The sequence below is a fragment of the Saccoglossus kowalevskii genome, chromosome 14 (assembly GCF_978046115.1).
Source record: "Saccoglossus kowalevskii chromosome 14, keSacKowa6.1, whole genome shotgun sequence".
Lineage (NCBI taxonomy): Eukaryota > Metazoa > Hemichordata > Enteropneusta > Harrimaniidae > Saccoglossus > Saccoglossus kowalevskii.
The window spans coordinates 36,314,324-36,334,369 of NC_140654.1; the positions used below are offsets into that span (position 1 = coordinate 36,314,324).

A 20,046-nucleotide genomic window follows, 5' to 3' on the forward strand; every position below is an offset into this window, starting at 1 on the left:
CTACTCTATGGTGAGATGTTTTTACTACTCTATTGTGAGATGTTAGTTTATACTACTCCATGGTGAGATGTTAGTTTATACTACTCCATGGTGAGATGTTAGTTTATACTACTCTATGGTGAGATGTTAGTTTATACTACTCTATGGTGTAATGTTAGTTTATACTACTCTATGGTGAGATGTTTTTACTACTCTATTGTGAGATGTTAGTTTATACTACTCTATGGTGTGATGTTAGTTTATACTACTCCATGATGTGATGTTAGTTTATACTACTCCATTGTGAGATGTTGGCTTATAGTTGTCTATGGTGAGAAGTTACATGTAGTTTATACTACTCTATGGTGAGAAGTTAGTTTATACTACTCTATGGTGAGATGTTACTTTATACTACTCTATGGTGAGATGTTACTTTATACTACTTTATGGTGAGATGTTGGCTTATAGTCGTCTATGGTGAGAAGTTAGTTTATACTACTCTATGGTGAGATGTTTGTTTATAGTACTCTATGGTGAGATGTTTGTTTATACTACTCTATGGTGAGATGTTGGCTTATAGTCGTCTATGGTGAGATGTTAGTTTATATTACTCTATGGTGAGATGTTAGTTTATACTACTCTATGTTGAGATGTTAGTTTATACTACTCTATGGTGAGATATTAGTTTATACTACTCTATTGTGAGATTTTGGCTTATAGTCGTCTATGGTGAGATGTTAGTTTATATTACTCTATGGTGAGATGTTAGTTTATACTACTCTATGTTGAGATGTTAGTTTATACTACTCTATGGTGAGATGTTAGTTTATACTACTTTATTGTGAGATGTTGGCTTATAGTCATCTATGGTGAGATGTTAGTTTATACTACTCTATGGTGAGATGTTTTTACTACTCTATTGTGAGATGTTGGCTTATAGTCTATTGTGAGATGTTAGTTTATACTACTCTATAGTGAGATGTTAGTTTATACTACTCTATGGTGTAATGTTAGTTTATACTACTCTATGGTGAGATGTTTTTACTACTCTATTGTGAGATGTTAGTTTATACTACTCCATGGTGAGATGTTGGCTTATGGTCGTCTACGGTGAGATGTTAGTTTATACTACTCTATGGTGAGAAGATATTTATACTACTCTATGGTGAGAAGTTATTTATACTACTCTATGGTGAGATGTTAGTTTATACCACTCTATTGTGAGATGTTGGCTTATAGTCGTCTATTGTGAGATGTTAGTTGATACTACTCTATGGTGAGATGTTTGTTTATACTACTCTGGTGAGATGTTAGTTTATATTACTCTATGGTGAGATGTTAGTTTATACTACTCTATGGTGAGATGTTAGTTTATACTACTCTATTGTGAGATGTTAGTTTATACTACTCTATTGTGAGATGTTGGCTTATAGTCGTCCACGGTGAGATGTTAGTTTATACTACTCTATGGTGAGATGTTAGTTTATACTACTCTATGGTGAGAAGTTAGTTATACTACTCTATGGTGAGATGTTAGTTATATTACTCTATGGTGAGATGTTAGTTTATACTACTCTATGGTGAGATGTTAGTTTATACTACTCTATGGTGAGATGTTAGTTTATACTACTCTATTGTGAGATGTTGGCTTATAGTCGTCTACGGTGAGATGTTAGTTTATACTACTCTATGGTGAGATGTTTTTACTACTCTATTGTGAGATGTTGGCTTATAGTCTATTGTGAGATGTTAGTTTATATTACTCTATGGTGAGATGTTTGTACTACTCCATGGTGAGATGTTAGTTTATACTACTCCATGGTGAGATATTAGTTTATACTACTCTATGGTGAGATGTTGGCTTATAGTCGTCTATGGTGAGATGTTAATTTATATTACTCTATGGTGAGATGTTAGTTTATACTACTCTATGTTGAGATGTTAGTTTATACTACTCTATGGTGAGATATTAGTTTATACTACTCTATTGTGAGATGTTGGCTTATAGTCGTCTATGGTGAGATGTTAGTTTATATTACTCTATGGTGAGATGTTAGTTTATACTACTCTATGTTGAGATGTTAGTTTATACTACTCTATGGTGAGATGTTAGTTTATACTACTTTATTGTGAGATGTTGGCTTATAGTCATCTATGGTGAGATGTTAGTTTATACTATATGGTGAGATGTTTTTACTACTCTATTGTGAGATGTTGGCTTATAGTAGTCTATTGTGAGATGTTAGTTTATACTACTCTATGGTGAGATGTTTGTTTATACTACTCTTTGGTGAGATGTTTGTTTATACTACTCTATGGTGAGATGTTAGTTTATACTACTCTATGATGTGATGTTAGTTATACTACTCTATGGTGAGATGTTAGTTTATACTACTCTATTGTGAGATGTTGGCTTATAGTCGTCTATGGTGAGAAGTTAGTTTATACTACTCTCTGGTGAGATGTTTGTTTATAGTACTCTATGGTGAGATGTTTGTTTATACTACTCTATGGTGAGATGTTGGCTTATAGTCGTCTATGGTGAGATGTTAGTTTATACTACTCTATGGTGAGATGTTTTTACTACTCTATTGTGAGATGTTGGCTTATAGTCTATTGTGAGATGTTAGTTTATACTACTCTATAGTGAGATGTTAGTTTATACTACTCTATGGTGTAATGTTAGTTTATACTACTCTATGGTGAGATGTTTTTACTACTCTATTGTGAGATGTTAGTTTATACTACTCCATGCTGAGATGTTAGTTTATACTACTCTTTTGTGAGATGTTGGCTTATGGTCGTCTACGGTGAGATGTTAGTTTATACTACTCTATGGTGAGAAGATATTTATACTACTCTATGGTGAGAAGTTATTTATACTACTCTATGGTGAGATGTTAGTTTATACCACTCTATTGTGAGATGTTGGCTTATAGTCGTCTATTGTGAGATGTTAGTTGATACTACTCTATGGTGAGATGTTTGTTTATACTACTCTGGTGAGATGTTAGTTTATATTACTCTATGGTGAGATGTTAGTTTATACTACTCTATTGTGAGATGTTAGTTTATACTACTCTATTGTGAGATGTTGGCTTATAGTCGTCTACGGTGAGATGTTAGTTTATACTACTCTATGGTGAGATGTTAGTTTATACTACTCTATGGTGAGAAGTTAGTTTATACTACTCTATGGTGAGAAGTTAGTTATACTACTCTATGGTGAGATGTTAGTTATACTACTCTATGGTGAGATGTTAGTTTATACTACTCTATGGTGAGATGTTTTTACTACTCTATTGTGAGATGTTGGCTTATAGTCTATTGTGAGATGTTTGTTTATACTACTCCATGGTGAGATGTTAGTTTTTACTACTCTATTGTGAGATGTTGGCTTATAGTCTATTGTGAGATGTTTGTTTATACTACTCTATTGTGAGATGTTAGTTTATACTACTCCATGGTGAGATATTAGTTTATACTACTCTATTGTGAGATTTTGGCTTATAGTCGTCTATGGTGAGATGTTAGTTTATATTACTCTATGGTGAGATGTTAGTTTATACTACTCTATGTTGAGATGTTAGTTTATACTACTCTATGGTGAGATGTTAGTTTATACTACTTTATTGTGAGATGTTGGCTTATAGTCGTCTATGGTGAGATGTTAGTTTATACTACTCTATTGTGAGATGTTGGCTTATGGTCGTCTACGGTGAGATGTTAGTTTATACTACTCTATGGTGAGAAGTTATTTATACTCCTCTATGGTGAGAAGTTATTTGTACTACTCTATGGTGAGATGTTAGTTTATACTACTCTATGGTGTGATGTTAGTTTATACCACTCTATGGTGAGATGTTTTTACTACTCTATTGTGAGATGTTGGCGTATAGTAGTCTATTGTGAGATGTTTGTTTATACTACTCTGGTGAGATGTTAGTTTATATTACTCTATGGTGAGATGTTAGTTTATACTACTCTATGGTGAGATGTTAGTTTATACTACTCTATTGTGAGATGTTAGTTTATACTACTCTATTGTGAGATGTTAGTTATACTACTCTGGTGAGATGTTAGTTATACTACTCTATGGTGAGATGTTAGTTTATACTACTCCATGGTGAGATGTTAGTTTATACTACTCTATTGTGAGATGTTGGCTTATAGTCGTCTACGGTGAGATGTTAGTTTATACTACTCTATGGTGAGATGTTTTTACTACTCTATTGTGAGATGTTGGCTTATAGTCTATTGTGAGATGTTAGTTTATATTACTCTATGGTCAGATGTTTGTTTATACTACTCCATGGTGAGATGTTAGTTTATACTACTCCATGGTGAGATGTTAGTTTATACTACTCTATTGTGAGATGTTGGCTTATAGTCGTCTACGGTGAGATGTTAGTTTATACTACTCTATGGTGAGATGTTTTTACTACTCTATTGTGAGATGTTGGCTTATAGTCTATTGTGAGATGTTTGTTTATACTACTCCATGGTGAGATGTTAGTTTTTACTACTCTATTGTGAGATGTTGGCTTATAGTCTATTGTGAGATGTTTGTTTATACTACTCTATTGTGAGATGTTAGTTTATACTACTCCATGGTGAGATATTAGTTTATACTACTCTATTGTGAGATTTTGGCTTATAGTCGTCTATGGTGAGATGTTAGTTTATATTACTCTATGGTGAGATGTTAGTTTATTCTACTCTATGTTGAGATGTTAGTTTATACTACTCTATGGTGAGATGTTAGTTTATACTACTTTATTGTGAGATGTTGGCTTATAGTCGTCTATGGTGAGATGTTAGTTTATACTACTCTATTGTGAGATGTTGGCTTATGGTCGTCTACGGTGAGATGTTAGTTTATACTACTCTATGGTGAGAAGTTATTTATACTCCTCTATGGTGAGAAGTTATTTGTACTACTCTATGGTGAGATGTTAGTTTATACTACTCTATGGTGTGATGTTAGTTTATACCACTCTATGGTGAGATGTTTTTACTACTCTATTGTGAGATGTTGGCTTATAGTAGTCTATTGTGAGATGTTTGTTTATACTACTCTGGTGAGATGTTAGTTTATATTACTCTATGGTGAGATGTTAGTTTATACTACTCTATGGTGAGATGTTAGTTTATACTACTCTATTGTGAGATGTTAGTTTATACTACTCTATTGTGAGATGTTGGCTTATAGTCGTCTACGGTGAGATATTAGTTTATACTACTCTATGGTGAGATGTTAGTTTATACTACTCTATGGTGAGAAGTTAGTTATACTACTCTATGGTGAGATGTTAGTTATACTACTCTATGGTGAGATGTTAGTTTATACTACTCCATGGTGAGATGTTAGTTTATACTACTCTATTGTGAGATGTTGGCTTATAGTCGTCTACGGTGAGATGTTAGTTTATACTACTCTATGGTGAGATGTTTTTACTACTCTATTGTGAGATGTTGGCTTATAGTCTATTGTGAGATGTTTGTTTATACTACTCTATTGTGAGATGTTAGTTTATACTACTCCATGGTGAGATATTAGTTTATACTACTCTATTGTGAGATTTTGGCTTATAGTCGTCTATGGTGAGATGTTAGTTTATATTACTCTATGGTGAGATGTTAGTTTATACTACTCTATGTTGAGATGTTAGTTTATACTACTCTATGGTGAGATGTTAGTTTATACTACTTTATTGTGAGATGTTGGCTTATAGTCGTCTATGGTGAGATGTTAGTTTATACTACTCTATTGTGAGATGTTGGCTTATGGTCGTCTACGGTGAGATGTTAGTTTATACTACTCTATGGTGAGAAGTTATTTATACTCCTCTATGGTGAGAAGTTATTTATACTACTCTGTGGTGTGATGTTAGTTTATACCACTCTATGGTGAGATGTTTTTACTACTCTATTGTGAGATGTTAGCTTATAGTCGTCTATTGTGAGATGTTAGTTGATACTACTCTATGGTGAGATGTTAGTTTATACTACTCTTTGGTGAGATGTTAGTTATACTACTCTATGGTGAGATGTTAGTTTATACTACTCTGTGGTTTGATGTTAGTTTATACCACTCTATGGTGAGATGTTTTTACTACTCTATGGTGTGATGTTAGTTTATACTACTCTGTGATGAGATTTTAGTTTATACTACTCTATTGTGAGATGTTGGCTTATAGTCGTCTATGGTGAGATGTTAGTTTATATTACTCTATGGTGAGATGTTAGTTTATACTACTCTATGTTGAGATGTTAGTTTATACTACTCTATGGTGAGATGTTAGTTTATACTACTTTATTGTGAGATGTTGGCTTATAGTCATCTATGGTGAGATGTTAGTTTATACTACTCTATGGTGAGATGTTTTTACTACTCTATTGTGAGATGTTGGCTTATAGTCTATTGTGAGATGTTAGTTTATACTACTCTATAGTGAGATGTTAGTTTATACTACTCTATGGTGTAATGTTAGTTTATACTACTCTATGGTGAGATGTTTTTACTACTCTATTGTGAGATGTTAGTTTATACTACTCCATGGTGAGATGTTGGCTTATGGTCGTCTACGGTGAGATGTTAGTTTATACTACTCTATGGTGAGAAGATATTTATACTACTCTATGGTGAGAAGTTATTTATACTACTCTATGGTGAGATGTTAGTTTATACCACTCTATTGTGAGATGTTGGCTTATAGTCGTCTATTGTGAGATGTTAGTTGATACTACTCTATGGTGAGATGTTTGTTTATACTACTCTGGTGAGATGTTAGTTTATATTACTCTATGGTGAGATGTTAGTTTATACTACTCTATGGTGAGATGTTAGTTTATACTACTCTATTGTGAGATGTTAGTTTATACTACTCTATTGTGAGATGTTGGCTTATAGTCGTCCACGGTGAGATGTTAGTTTATACTACTCTATGGTGAGATGTTAGTTTATACTACTCTATGGTGAGAAGTTAGTTATACTACTCTATGGTGAGATGTTAGTTATATTACTCTATGGTGAGATGTTAGTTTATACTACTCTATGGTGAGATGTTAGTTTATACTACTCTATGGTGAGATGTTAGTTTATACTACTCTATTGTGAGATGTTGGCTTATAGTCGTCTACGGTGAGATGTTAGTTTATACTACTCTATGGTGAGATGTTTTTACTACTCTATTGTGAGATGTTGGCTTATAGTCTATTGTGAGATGTTAGTTTATATTACTCTATGGTGAGATGTTTGTACTACTCCATGGTGAGATGTTAGTTTATACTACTCCATGGTGAGATATTAGTTTATACTACTCTATGGTGAGATGTTGGCTTATAGTCGTCTATGGTGAGATGTTAATTTATATTACTCTATGGTGAGATGTTAGTTTATACTACTCTATGTTGAGATGTTAGTTTATACTACTCTATGGTGAGATATTAGTTTATACTACTCTATTGTGAGATGTTGGCTTATAGTCGTCTATGGTGAGATGTTAGTTTATATTACTCTATGGTGAGATGTTAGTTTATACTACTCTATGTTGAGATGTTAGTTTATACTACTCTATGGTGAGATGTTAGTTTATACTACTTTATTGTGAGATGTTGGCTTATAGTCATCTATGGTGAGATGTTAGTTTATACTATATGGTGAGATGTTTTTACTACTCTATTGTGAGATGTTGGCTTATAGTAGTCTATTGTGAGATGTTAGTTTATACTACTCTATGGTGAGATGTTTGTTTATACTACTCTTTGGTGAGATGTTTGTTTATACTACTCTATGGTGAGATGTTAGTTTATACTACTCTATGATGTGATGTTAGTTATACTACTCTATGGTGAGATGTTAGTTTATACTACTCTATTGTGAGATGTTGGCTTATAGTCGTCTATGGTGAGAAGTTAGTTTATACTACTCTCTGGTGAGATGTTTGTTTATAGTACTCTATGGTGAGATGTTTGTTTATACTACTCTATGGTGTAATGTTAGTTTATACTACTCTATGGTGAGATGTTTTTACTACTCTATTGTGAGATGTTGGCTTATAGTCTATTGTGAGATGTTAGTTTATACTACTCTATAGTGAGATGTTAGTTTATACTACTCTATGGTGTAATGTTAGTTTATACTACTCTATGGTGAGATGTTTTTACTACTCTATTGTGAGATGTTAGTTTATACTACTCCATGCTGAGATGTTAGTTTATACTACTCTTTTGTGAGATGTTGGCTTATGGTCGTCTACGGTGAGATGTTAGTTTATACTACTCTATGGTGAGAAGATATTTATACTACTCTATGGTGAGAAGTTATTTATACTACTCTATGGTGAGATGTTAGTTTATACCACTCTATTGTGAGATGTTGGCTTATAGTCGTCTATTGTGAGATGTTAGTTGATACTACTCTATGGTGAGATGTTTGTTTATACTACTCTGGTGAGATGTTAGTTTATATTACTCTATGGTGAGATGTTAGTTTATACTACTCTATTGTGAGATGTTAGTTTATACTACTCTATTGTGAGATGTTGGCTTATAGTCGTCTACGGTGAGATGTTAGTTTATACTACTCTATGGTGAGATGTTAGTTTATACTACTCTATGGTGAGAAGTTAGTTTATACTACTCTATGGTGAGAAGTTAGTTATACTACTCTATGGTGAGATGTTAGTTATACTACTCTATGGTGAGATGTTAGTTTATACTACTCTATGGTGAGATGTTTTTACTACTCTATTGTGAGATGTTGGCTTATAGTCTATTGTGAGATGTTTGTTTATACTACTCCATGGTGAGATGTTAGTTTTTACTACTCTATTGTGAGATGTTGGCTTATAGTCTATTGTGAGATGTTTGTTTATACTACTCTATTGTGAGATGTTAGTTTATACTACTCCATGGTGAGATATTAGTTTATACTACTCTATTGTGAGATTTTGGCTTATAGTCGTCTATGGTGAGATGTTAGTTTATATTACTCTATGGTGAGATGTTAGTTTATACTACTCTATGTTGAGATGTTAGTTTATACTACTCTATGGTGAGATGTTAGTTTATACTACTTTATTGTGAGATGTTGGCTTATAGTCGTCTATGGTGAGATGTTAGTTTATACTACTCTATTGTGAGATGTTGGCTTATGGTCGTCTACGGTGAGATGTTAGTTTATACTACTCTATGGTGAGAAGTTATTTATACTCCTCTATGGTGAGAAGTTATTTGTACTACTCTATGGTGAGATGTTAGTTTATACTACTCTATGGTGTGATGTTAGTTTATACCACTCTATGGTGAGATGTTTTTACTACTCTATTGTGAGATGTTGGCGTATAGTAGTCTATTGTGAGATGTTTGTTTATACTACTCTGGTGAGATGTTAGTTTATATTACTCTATGGTGAGATGTTAGTTTATACTACTCTATGGTGAGATGTTAGTTTATACTACTCTATTGTGAGATGTTAGTTTATACTACTCTATTGTGAGATGTTAGTTATACTACTCTGGTGAGATGTTAGTTATACTACTCTATGGTGAGATGTTAGTTTATACTACTCCATGGTGAGATGTTAGTTTATACTACTCTATTGTGAGATGTTGGCTTATAGTCGTCTACGGTGAGATGTTAGTTTATACTACTCTATGGTGAGATGTTTTTACTACTCTATTGTGAGATGTTGGCTTATAGTCTATTGTGAGATGTTAGTTTATATTACTCTATGGTCAGATGTTTGTTTATACTACTCCATGGTGAGATGTTAGTTTATACTACTCCATGGTGAGATGTTAGTTTATACTACTCTATTGTGAGATGTTGGCTTATAGTCGTCTACGGTGAGATGTTAGTTTATACTACTCTATGGTGAGATGTTTTTACTACTCTATTGTGAGATGTTGGCTTATAGTCTATTGTGAGATGTTTGTTTATACTACTCCATGGTGAGATGTTAGTTTTTACTACTCTATTGTGAGATGTTGGCTTATAGTCTATTGTGAGATGTTTGTTTATACTACTCTATTGTGAGATGTTAGTTTATACTACTCCATGGTGAGATATTAGTTTATACTACTCTATTGTGAGATTTTGGCTTATAGTCGTCTATGGTGAGATGTTAGTTTATATTACTCTATGGTGAGATGTTAGTTTATTCTACTCTATGTTGAGATGTTAGTTTATACTACTCTATGGTGAGATGTTAGTTTATACTACTTTATTGTGAGATGTTGGCTTATAGTCGTCTATGGTGAGATGTTAGTTTATACTACTCTATTGTGAGATGTTGGCTTATGGTCGTCTACGGTGAGATGTTAGTTTATACTACTTTATGGTGAGAAGTTATTTATACTCCTCTATGGTGAGAAGTTATTTGTACTACTCTATGGTGAGATGTTAGTTTATACTACTCTATGGTGTGATGTTAGTTTATACCACTCTATGGTGAGATGTTTTTACTACTCTATTGTGAGATGTTGGCTTATAGTAGTCTATTGTGAGATGTTTGTTTATACTACTCTGGTGAGATGTTAGTTTATATTACTCTATGGTGAGATGTTAGTTTATACTACTCTATGGTGAGATGTTAGTTTATACTACTCTATTGTGAGATGTTAGTTTATACTACTCTATTGTGAGATGTTGGCTTATAGTCGTCTACGGTGAGATATTAGTTTATACTACTCTATGGTGAGATGTTAGTTTATACTACTCTATGGTGAGAAGTTAGTTATACTACTCTATGGTGAGATGTTAGTTATACTACTCTATGGTGAGATGTTAGTTTATACTACTCCATGGTGAGATGTTAGTTTATACTACTCTATTGTGAGATGTTGGCTTATAGTCGTCTACGGTGAGATGTTAGTTTATACTACTCTATGGTGAGATGTTTTTACTACTCTATTGTGAGATGTTGGCTTATAGTCTATTGTGAGATGTTTGTTTATACTACTCTATTGTGAGATGTTAGTTTATACTACTCCATGGTGAGATATTAGTTTATACTACTCTATTGTGAGATTTTGGCTTATAGTCGTCTATGGTGAGATGTTAGTTTATATTACTCTATGGTGAGATGTTAGTTTATACTACTCTATGTTGAGATGTTAGTTTATACTACTCTATGGTGAGATGTTAGTTTATACTACTTTATTGTGAGATGTTGGCTTATAGTCGTCTATGGTGAGATGTTAGTTTATACTACTCTATTGTGAGATGTTGGCTTATGGTCGTCTACGGTGAGATGTTAGTTTATACTACTCTATGGTGAGAAGTTATTTATACTCCTCTATGGTGAGAAGTTATTTATACTACTCTGTGGTGTGATGTTAGTTTATACCACTCTATGGTGAGATGTTTTTACTACTCTATTGTGAGATGTTAGCTTATAGTCGTCTATTGTGAGATGTTAGTTGATACTACTCTATGGTGAGATGTTAGTTTATACTACTCTTTGGTGAGATGTTAGTTATACTACTCTATGGTGAGATGTTAGTTTATACTACTCTGTGGTTTGATGTTAGTTTATACCACTCTATGGTGAGATGTTTTTACTACTCTATTGTGAGATGTTAGCTTATAGTCGTCTATTGTGAGATGTTAGTTGATACTACTCTATGGTGAGATGTTTGTTTATACTACTCTATGGTGAGATGTTAGTTTATACTACTCTATGTTGAGATGTTAGTTTATACTACTCTATGTTGAGATGTTAGTTTATACTACTCCATTGTGAGATGTTGGCTTATAGTCGTCTATTGTGTGATGTTAGTCTATACTACTCTATTGTGAGATGTTTGTTTATACTACTCTATGGTGTGATGTTACTTTATACTACTCTATGGTGAGAAGTTAGTTTATACTACTCTATGGTGAGAAGTTAGTTTATACTACTCTATTGTGAGATGTTAGTTTATACTACTGTATGGTGTGATGTTAGTTTATACTACTCAATGGTGAGATGTTAGTTTATACTACTCTATTGTGAGATGTTAGTTTATACTACTCTATTGTGAGATGTTAGTTTATACTACTCTATTGTGAGATGTTAGTTTATACTACTCTATGGTGAGATGTTAGTTGATACTACTCTATGGTGAAATGTTATTTTATACTACTCTATGGTGAGATGTTTGTTTATACTACTCTATTGTGAGATGTTGGCTTATGGTCGTCTACGGTGAGATGTTAGTTTATACTACTCTACTGTGAGATGTTAGTTTATACTACTCTATGGTGAGATGTTATTTTATACTACTCTATTGTGAGATGTTGGCTTATAGTCGTCTATGGTGAGAAGTTAGTTTATACTACTCTATGGTGAGATGTTTGTTTATACTACTCTATTGTGAGATGTTGGCTTATGGTCGTCTACGGTGAGATGTTAGTTTATACTACTCTACTGTGAGATGTTAGTTTATACTACTCTATTGTGAGATGTTAGTTTATACTACTCTATTGTGAGATGTTAGTTTATACTACTCTATTGTGAGATGTTAGTTTATATTACTCTATGGTGAGATGTTAGTTGATACTACTCTATGGTGAAATGTTATTTTATACTACTCTATGGTGAGATGTTTGTTTATACTACTCTATTGTGAGATGTTGGCTTATGGTCGTCTACGGTGAGATGTTAGTTTATACTACTCTACTGTGAGATGTTAGTTTATACTACTCTATGGTGAGATGTTATTTTATACTACTCTATTGTGAGATGTTGGCTTATAGTCGTCTATGGTGAGAAGTTAGTTTATACTACTCTATGGTGAGATGTTTGTTTATACTACTCTATTGTGAGATGTTGGCTTATGGTCGTCTACGGTGAGATGTTAGTTTATACTACTCTACTGTGAGATGTTAGTTTATACTACTCTATGGTGAGATGTTAGTTTATACTACTCTATTGTGAGATGTTGGCTTATGGTCGTCTGCGATGAGATGTTAGTTTATACTACTCTACTGTGAGATGTTAGTTTATACTACTCTATGGTGAGAAGTTAGTTATATTACTCTATGGTGAGAAGTTAGTTATACTACTCTATGGTGAGATGTTAGTTTATGCTACTCCATGTGAGATGTTAGTTTATACTACTCTATGGTTAGATGTTTTTATTACTCTATTGTGAGATGTTAGTTTATACTACTCCATGGTGAGATGTTGGCTTATGGTCGTCTACGGTGAGATGTTAGTTTATACTACTCTATGGTGAGAAGTTAGTTATACTACTCTATGGTGAGATGTTAGTTTATGCTACTCCATGGTGAGATGTTAGTTTATGCTACTCTATGCTTAGATGTTAGTTTATGCTACTCTATGGTGAGATGTTAGTATAAATGTACCATATAAAATGGCGATGGGCAATTTGTACTTCACATTTAGAACTGACAGTAGGAAGAATTATAAAAACTACTTTTTCATAAAACTGTCAGTAGAACTGAATTATCTTATTAGTCCCTGTTCAGCCGCAGTCCGAAAACGGGGTCTCCTTCTGTGCATTCGTGCGCCCGTCCGGAGTCATATCTCAGAATCCCTTGGACCTATTGCGTTCATTCTTCGCATTCGCCTAGTACTTTATGTGGGATATATGCACATGCAGTGGTTTAGCAATTCTATTCAAAATGGCCGACTGGCAGCCATCTTGTTTTTTGAAAATGTTGTATTTTGGACATGCTTTGTCAGTTTTCCTTCAAACTTGGTACATAGATTATACATGTTAGGATACATGTCCATGATGATTTATTTCGCAATTTGATCAAAGATAGTCGACTGGCAGGCATCTTGTTTTTGTTTTTTTTATGCAATATCTTGGACGTGCTCTGTTAGTTTTCATTCAAATTTGGCACATACATGTACTTTATACATGTTAGGATGCATGTCCGTGACAATTTGTTTCAAAATCTGGTCAAGGATGGCCAATAGACAGCCATCTGACTTTTTGGCCTTACTACTATATTTCCACAATTTATGTACCATTTTCATTCGTATTTGGCACATATATCATACATATCAGTGTGTTTCATAATCAGATCAAAGATGGCCGAATAATGGCTGTTTTATTTTTGGCCATATTACTAATAACAAGGAACACATGTTTTGATGTAAATAAACATTCTGTTGTATACGCCACTTGGAACTCAAGTTTCAAGGACACGCTTGCGACAACCCTTCCGCTTTAATATGACGTGCACAAAGAAAACTTTCAAAAATTTAACAGTGACTATGTCATTTTCAATGACTTGTTTTATCTATGTGTCTCATCACATGTCATTAGTGATTTACATATGTGAAAACCACTTTTTATCAAGGAAAGCTTAAACTTGAGTGTAATATTAAATATATTTTTTTTTAGAAACTAGCTTACTTTCTATTTGTTATACTGCTATGCAGGTCGTCCATATTCCTCTTCTAGCTTTCGATCACAAAACAGCTTTACATTTGTCGAATTAATTTCAAATTCAGAGTTACTTAGGATTATCCAGTCAATTTAATGAGATAAATCAAAGGCTTATTAGTTGTGCTCACAGGACTAAGGTTTCAGATTGCTTGCATGAAAAGTTTTATCAAAAACATTCACTTATTAATGAAATATAGTTTGTCTTTGCATTGTTTCACAGTTCACTTTCTAACAAATAACTAATCTGACTAATTCATGTTTTTGTATTTCTACTCAACCTGCACGTGCATGCCTTCATCTGGGTGCTCTCTTGACCTGTGCAAGCATTCATCTGGGTGCTCTTTTGACCTGTGCATGCCTTCATCTGGGTGCTCTCTTGACCTGTGCATGCATTCATGTGGGTGCTCTCTTGACCTGTGCATGCATTCATCTGGGTGCTCTTGACCTGTGCATGCCTTCATCTGGGTGCTCTCTTGACCTGTGCATGCATTCATCTGGGTGCTCTCTTGACCTGTGCATACATTCATGTGGGTGCTTTCGTGACCTGTGCATGCATTCATCTGGGTGCTCTCTTGACCTGGGCATGCATTCATGTGGGTGCTCTCTTGATCTGTGCATGCATTTATCTGGGTGCTCTCTTGACCTGGGCATGCATTCATGTGGGTGCTCTCTTGATCTGTGCATGCATTTATCTGGGTGCTCTCTTGACCTGTGCATGCATTCATCTGGGTGCTCTCTTGACCTGTGCATGCCTTCATCTGGGTGCTCTCTTGACCTGTGCAAGCATTCATCTGGGTGCTCTTTTGACCTGTGCATGCCTTCATCTGGGTGCTCTCTTGACCTGTGCATGCATTCATGTGGGTGCTCTCTTGACCTGTGCATGCCTTCATCTGGGTGCTCTCTTGACCTGTGCATGCATTCATATGGGTGCTCTTCTCTTGACCTGTGCATGCCTTCCTTCATCTGGGTGCTCTCTTGACCTGTGAATGTCTTCATGTGGGTGCTCTCTTGACCTGTGCATGCCTTCATCTGGGTGCTCTCTTGACCTGTGTATGCCTTCATCTGGGTGCTCTCTTGACCTGTGTATGCCTTCATCTGGGTGCTCTCTTGACCTGTGTATGCCTTCATCTGGGTGCTCTCTTGACCTGTGTATGCCTTCATGTGGGTGCTCTCTTGACCTGTGCATGCCTTCATCTGGGTGCTCTCTTGACCTGTGTATGCCTTCATCTGGGTGCTCTCTTGACCTGTGTATGCCTTCATCTGGGTGCTCTCTTGACCTGTGTATGCCTTCATCTGGGTGCTCTCTTGACCTGTGTATGTCTTCATCTGGGTGCTCTCTTGACCTGTGCATGCTTTTATCTGGGTACTCATTTTACCTGTGCATGTATTCATGTGGGTGCTCTCTTGACCTGTGCATGCATTCATCTCAGTACTTTGCTTTCTCAGATAGAATTAAAACTAGGAATAAAGACTCAATATAATAATATGCTTTAATCAATGATTACTCGTTCACATTAGCCAGCACTACTCTGTCATTCCTTCCCACTTTTTAGCTCTGCTGTCGGCAAAGTCAACACAGCGAAGCTGTTCATATTACTGGTTGTCGTCAACTTTACAATTTCAACTTCTTCTTCGAAACTGCAAGTCAGAATGTTTTTAAATTTGATATGCAAGTACCTTGGATGGTTCTTTCTCAGATTTGTTCATTTCATGTCAAAATCTCAAATTCTCTATTTTTGGTGAATATTTTTGTAATTTTTGATAAAAAGTGATATTTTCGACTTCTTGTTGAAAACCATAAGATCAATTGCTTTGATATTACATATATAGGTACAGCATGTGGACCTCTCTCAGGTTTTTTCATTTTGTGATGATATCTTCAATTCTCTAATTTTAGAGAATATTTTTGGTAAAATGTGATATTTTCCACTTCTAATTGAGAACAGCAAGTCTGATTGCTTTGATACAATGTACTATATATACATATTGTTCATTTTCTAATGATATCTTCTGTTCTTTAATTGAAATGTGCATTGCTAACAGCGGAGCTATCTCAGCCGACAGACTGCTTGTTCAATAGACTCCACTCCAATTCTCATTTACACACAAGCAAATTCTAATTCATTTCTTCCTTCATAAAAAACACCCACTATTCGTTCCTTGAGATAACAGCACATCCTTTCTTTCCTTCCTTCTTTGCTGGAACACCAGCCAATTTTCTCTACCTCTTACTCCATTTAATTATATCCCTCCTTTACTGAAATAACTGCACATTCTGCTTTGCCTCTTTCTTCTTTGAATGCACCTTTCTTATAATATCATGTATTACTGAGAGTGAATCTGTTTATTTTATCTTTTATATTTTTTAATTTAGCTCCTTATGGAATGGATGGCAAGGATAATACTTGGGATAGCCAATACCTTGAGACCTCACAGGGAAAATTATTTGAAGGTAGCGGTGACTTTGAAAGCAGTGGTCTAGGGGATGGTGTGCAGATATTTAGTGAAGATGAAGAATATGAGTCGTCTGGTTATGAAAAAGAGTCAGGTTCTGGATACTGGTTGTTTTGAATCTTGAGTACAATTGCTGACTTTATGCACATTCGAGTGCATTGTACAACAATGTAATCTATAATCTAATATATTGCTTGCACTAAGTATACTGTGTACTACATAGAATGCCATACTGTATACTACATAGAACGCCATACTGTATACTACATAGAACGCCATACTGTATACTACATAGAACGCCATACTGTATACTACATAGAACGCCATACTGTATACTACATAGAATGCCATCATACTACAACTAAAATAACCAAGCAATTACTAATCCCACCGAATACATTTTAGCAATATTTATTTATTAAAGCTTTCAAGATTGATGTTACATTGCTTTATTTTATTTTCCTGTTACAGTTACAGGTACTTAAAAATATGCCTTGTCTGATAAACCTTTGGCTTGTTCTGTTTATGGTATATATTATTATAATATTTTTTGTATTTAGGATCTGTTTATGATTACCGCCATCCATATTACACTGTACCATATTACCCTGTTCATCCATATCCATATCCCTTTACCATATTACCCTGTTCATCCATATCCATATCCCTGTACCATATTACCCTGTTCATCCATATTACCCTCTTCATCCATATTACCCTCTTCATCCATATTTTACCCTCTATACTCCCCCAATACATACAGGCTTTTTACCATGTTTGTACCAATAATGCACAGCATCATTTTGCCTTGCCTCACATTTATGGTACTTCCTATTTTTTGAAATGCTTTATATTTTTTGGTTTATATTTTTGTATGTCCTTTGTTTTGTAATCTTTTGATAATGTAGTTGAAAAGAAGATTTTGTTTTAGCTTTAATTGATATTACCAAATTGTACTAGAATATCAATCTCTATGAATTTTACATATTTATAATTTAAGTAAAAAAATAATTCCATGTCAGTATCACAATAAAGGATTTCCAGTTTCTGACGAGATCTTTAGAATCAAATAAAGGTTAACTTCATGACAAACTAGGTTGACACTTTTTTATTTGTAGCTTCCCTGGACATTAATAATATTTGGAAGAACATGACTACATAATTTAAAAATGATGTTTCATACAGAGTGGACTTTGTTTTTGGAATGATAATATTTAATAAATTTTAAATGAAATAATATAAAAGACTGAAACATATTGATACAGATTGCAAAGATTGTTAGTGAATACAAAGGTTTGTGTAGTGAGTAGTATAATATCTGTTTTGTATGATAATATATGTATTATTGGTAATGTCTTCTAGCAAAGCAGGTATAATACTGAACATGTCAATACTGTTTTTTTCATATTGATATAAGTAATACATGCTTTTAACATTTTAGTGTGAGATATAATTGTGTACATAAATTAAAGTCAGAATTTGAGTGATCATTGCTTATTGGACACCATTATGTACTCTATTAGTATGTTTATTTCTTTAAAACAAATTGTCCTGATATGCTCAGATTTTGTGATTTAGCCGCAGTAAATACACATTCAACATTATAATTGAAGTACACAAAGATTTTATAACTTTTCCCACCACTGAACAGTTAGTGATTTGTTTGCACAGTTGTCAATATTTTGGGGATTTTGTTTGTGCTATCAACTTTAGCAAAGTATTGAGGCTAGATTGAATATTTATTTGCAACAAAAAATATACTCCTTGTCATTTAATATTGCTGGATATGTTAGTCGTCACAAATTCACCATGATTTCAGGGAAGTTACAATGTACTTTTCGAAGTGAAATTCAAAGAAAATTAGTCTTTTTGACTTTAGTGCCTTGTTTGTGGAAAGGGAGGGAGGGAATGTTATTAATACGGCAGTTTGAGAGTGTCTTAATTACCATAACATGCAATAAATATGTGAAATATCCATTTATTAGGGCAATGATAATCCAAGGCTGTCATTTTGACCCACACACTTTTAGAAAAACAGTGTATAGATTTGTAATGTAATTGTTCTGTCACTGTCACTGTAGTTCAAACACAAAGTGAATGTTATTTAAGTACTCAAGGTACAAACATTAAAAACAAATATATTGAGTTTGATTCAAAACATTTTTACATGTGCTTAGTTTTATGGTGATTTGTGAATATAGCAATTATGGATGTTGATTTGTAGTTAGTATTGTCATAGAATCATTATTTACATAAAGTAAAATTCATATTCATAATTTTAAAGTGTTAAAACAAAAAAGAACTGCTTTCTAAATTTTATTCCCCTTTCTATATAGAAATACTAGAATATTTTATTGTAATTTGATGCCAAAAAAAATTGATGACTTTATAATTAAATGTATATCTGTTGTAATTATAAGCTGTCATTTTGTGTAATCCATTTAGCATGGTTGGTGTATATATATAAGATGTAATTGAAAGCTGTAATGTAATCCATTTAGCATGGTTAGAGTATATCAGATGTAATTGATAGCTGTAATGTAATCCATTTAGTATGGTTGGTGTATATCAGATGTAATTGAAAGCTGTAATGTAATCAATTTAGCATGGTTAGAGTATATCAGATGTAATTGATAGCTGTAATGTAATCCATTTAGTATGGTTGGTGTATATCAGATGTAATTGAAAGCTGTAATGTAATCCATTTAGCATGGTTAGTGTATATCAGATGTAATTGATAGCTGTAATGTAATCCATTTAGCATGGTTAGTGTATATCAGATGTAATTGATAGCTGTAATGTAATCCATTTAGTATGGTTGGTGTATATCAGATGTAATTAAAAGCTGTAATGTAATCCATTTAGCATGGTTAGAGTATATCAGATGTAATTGATAGCTGTAATGTAATCCATTTACCATGGTTAGTGTATATCAGATGTAATTGATAGCTGTAATGTAATCCATTTAGCATGGTTGGTGTATATCAGATGTAATTGATAGCTGTAATGTAACCCATTTAGCATGGTTAGTGTATATCAGATGTAATTGATATCTGTAATGTAATTCATTTAGCATGGTTAATGTATGTCAGATGTAATTGGTAGCTGTAATGTAATCCATTTAGCATGGTTAGTGTATATCAGATGTAATTGATAGCTGTAATGTAACCCATTTAGCATGGTTAGTGTATATCAGATGTAA

The 20,046-nt window shown here is 33.7% G+C and overlaps 1 protein-coding gene across 3 annotated transcripts in view; it reads left to right on the plus strand.

The window, feature by feature from the left end:
- Window positions 1-19,257, plus strand: part of LOC102802756 (extracellular sulfatase Sulf-1-like) — a 219,694-nt gene extending 200,437 nt beyond the window's left edge. For all 3 annotated transcript variants that reach the window (XM_085508186.1, XM_085508184.1, XM_085508185.1), the window contains exon 19: window positions 16,765-19,257. Coding sequence is in view for 2 of the 3 variants with exons in the window: in XM_085508184.1 (XP_085364310.1) it covers window positions 16,765-16,792 (28 nt within the window). In the remaining variant the exon portion in view is untranslated. The remainder of the gene's footprint in view (window positions 1-16,764) is intronic.
- The last annotated feature ends 789 nt before the right edge of the window (window positions 19,258-20,046 follow it).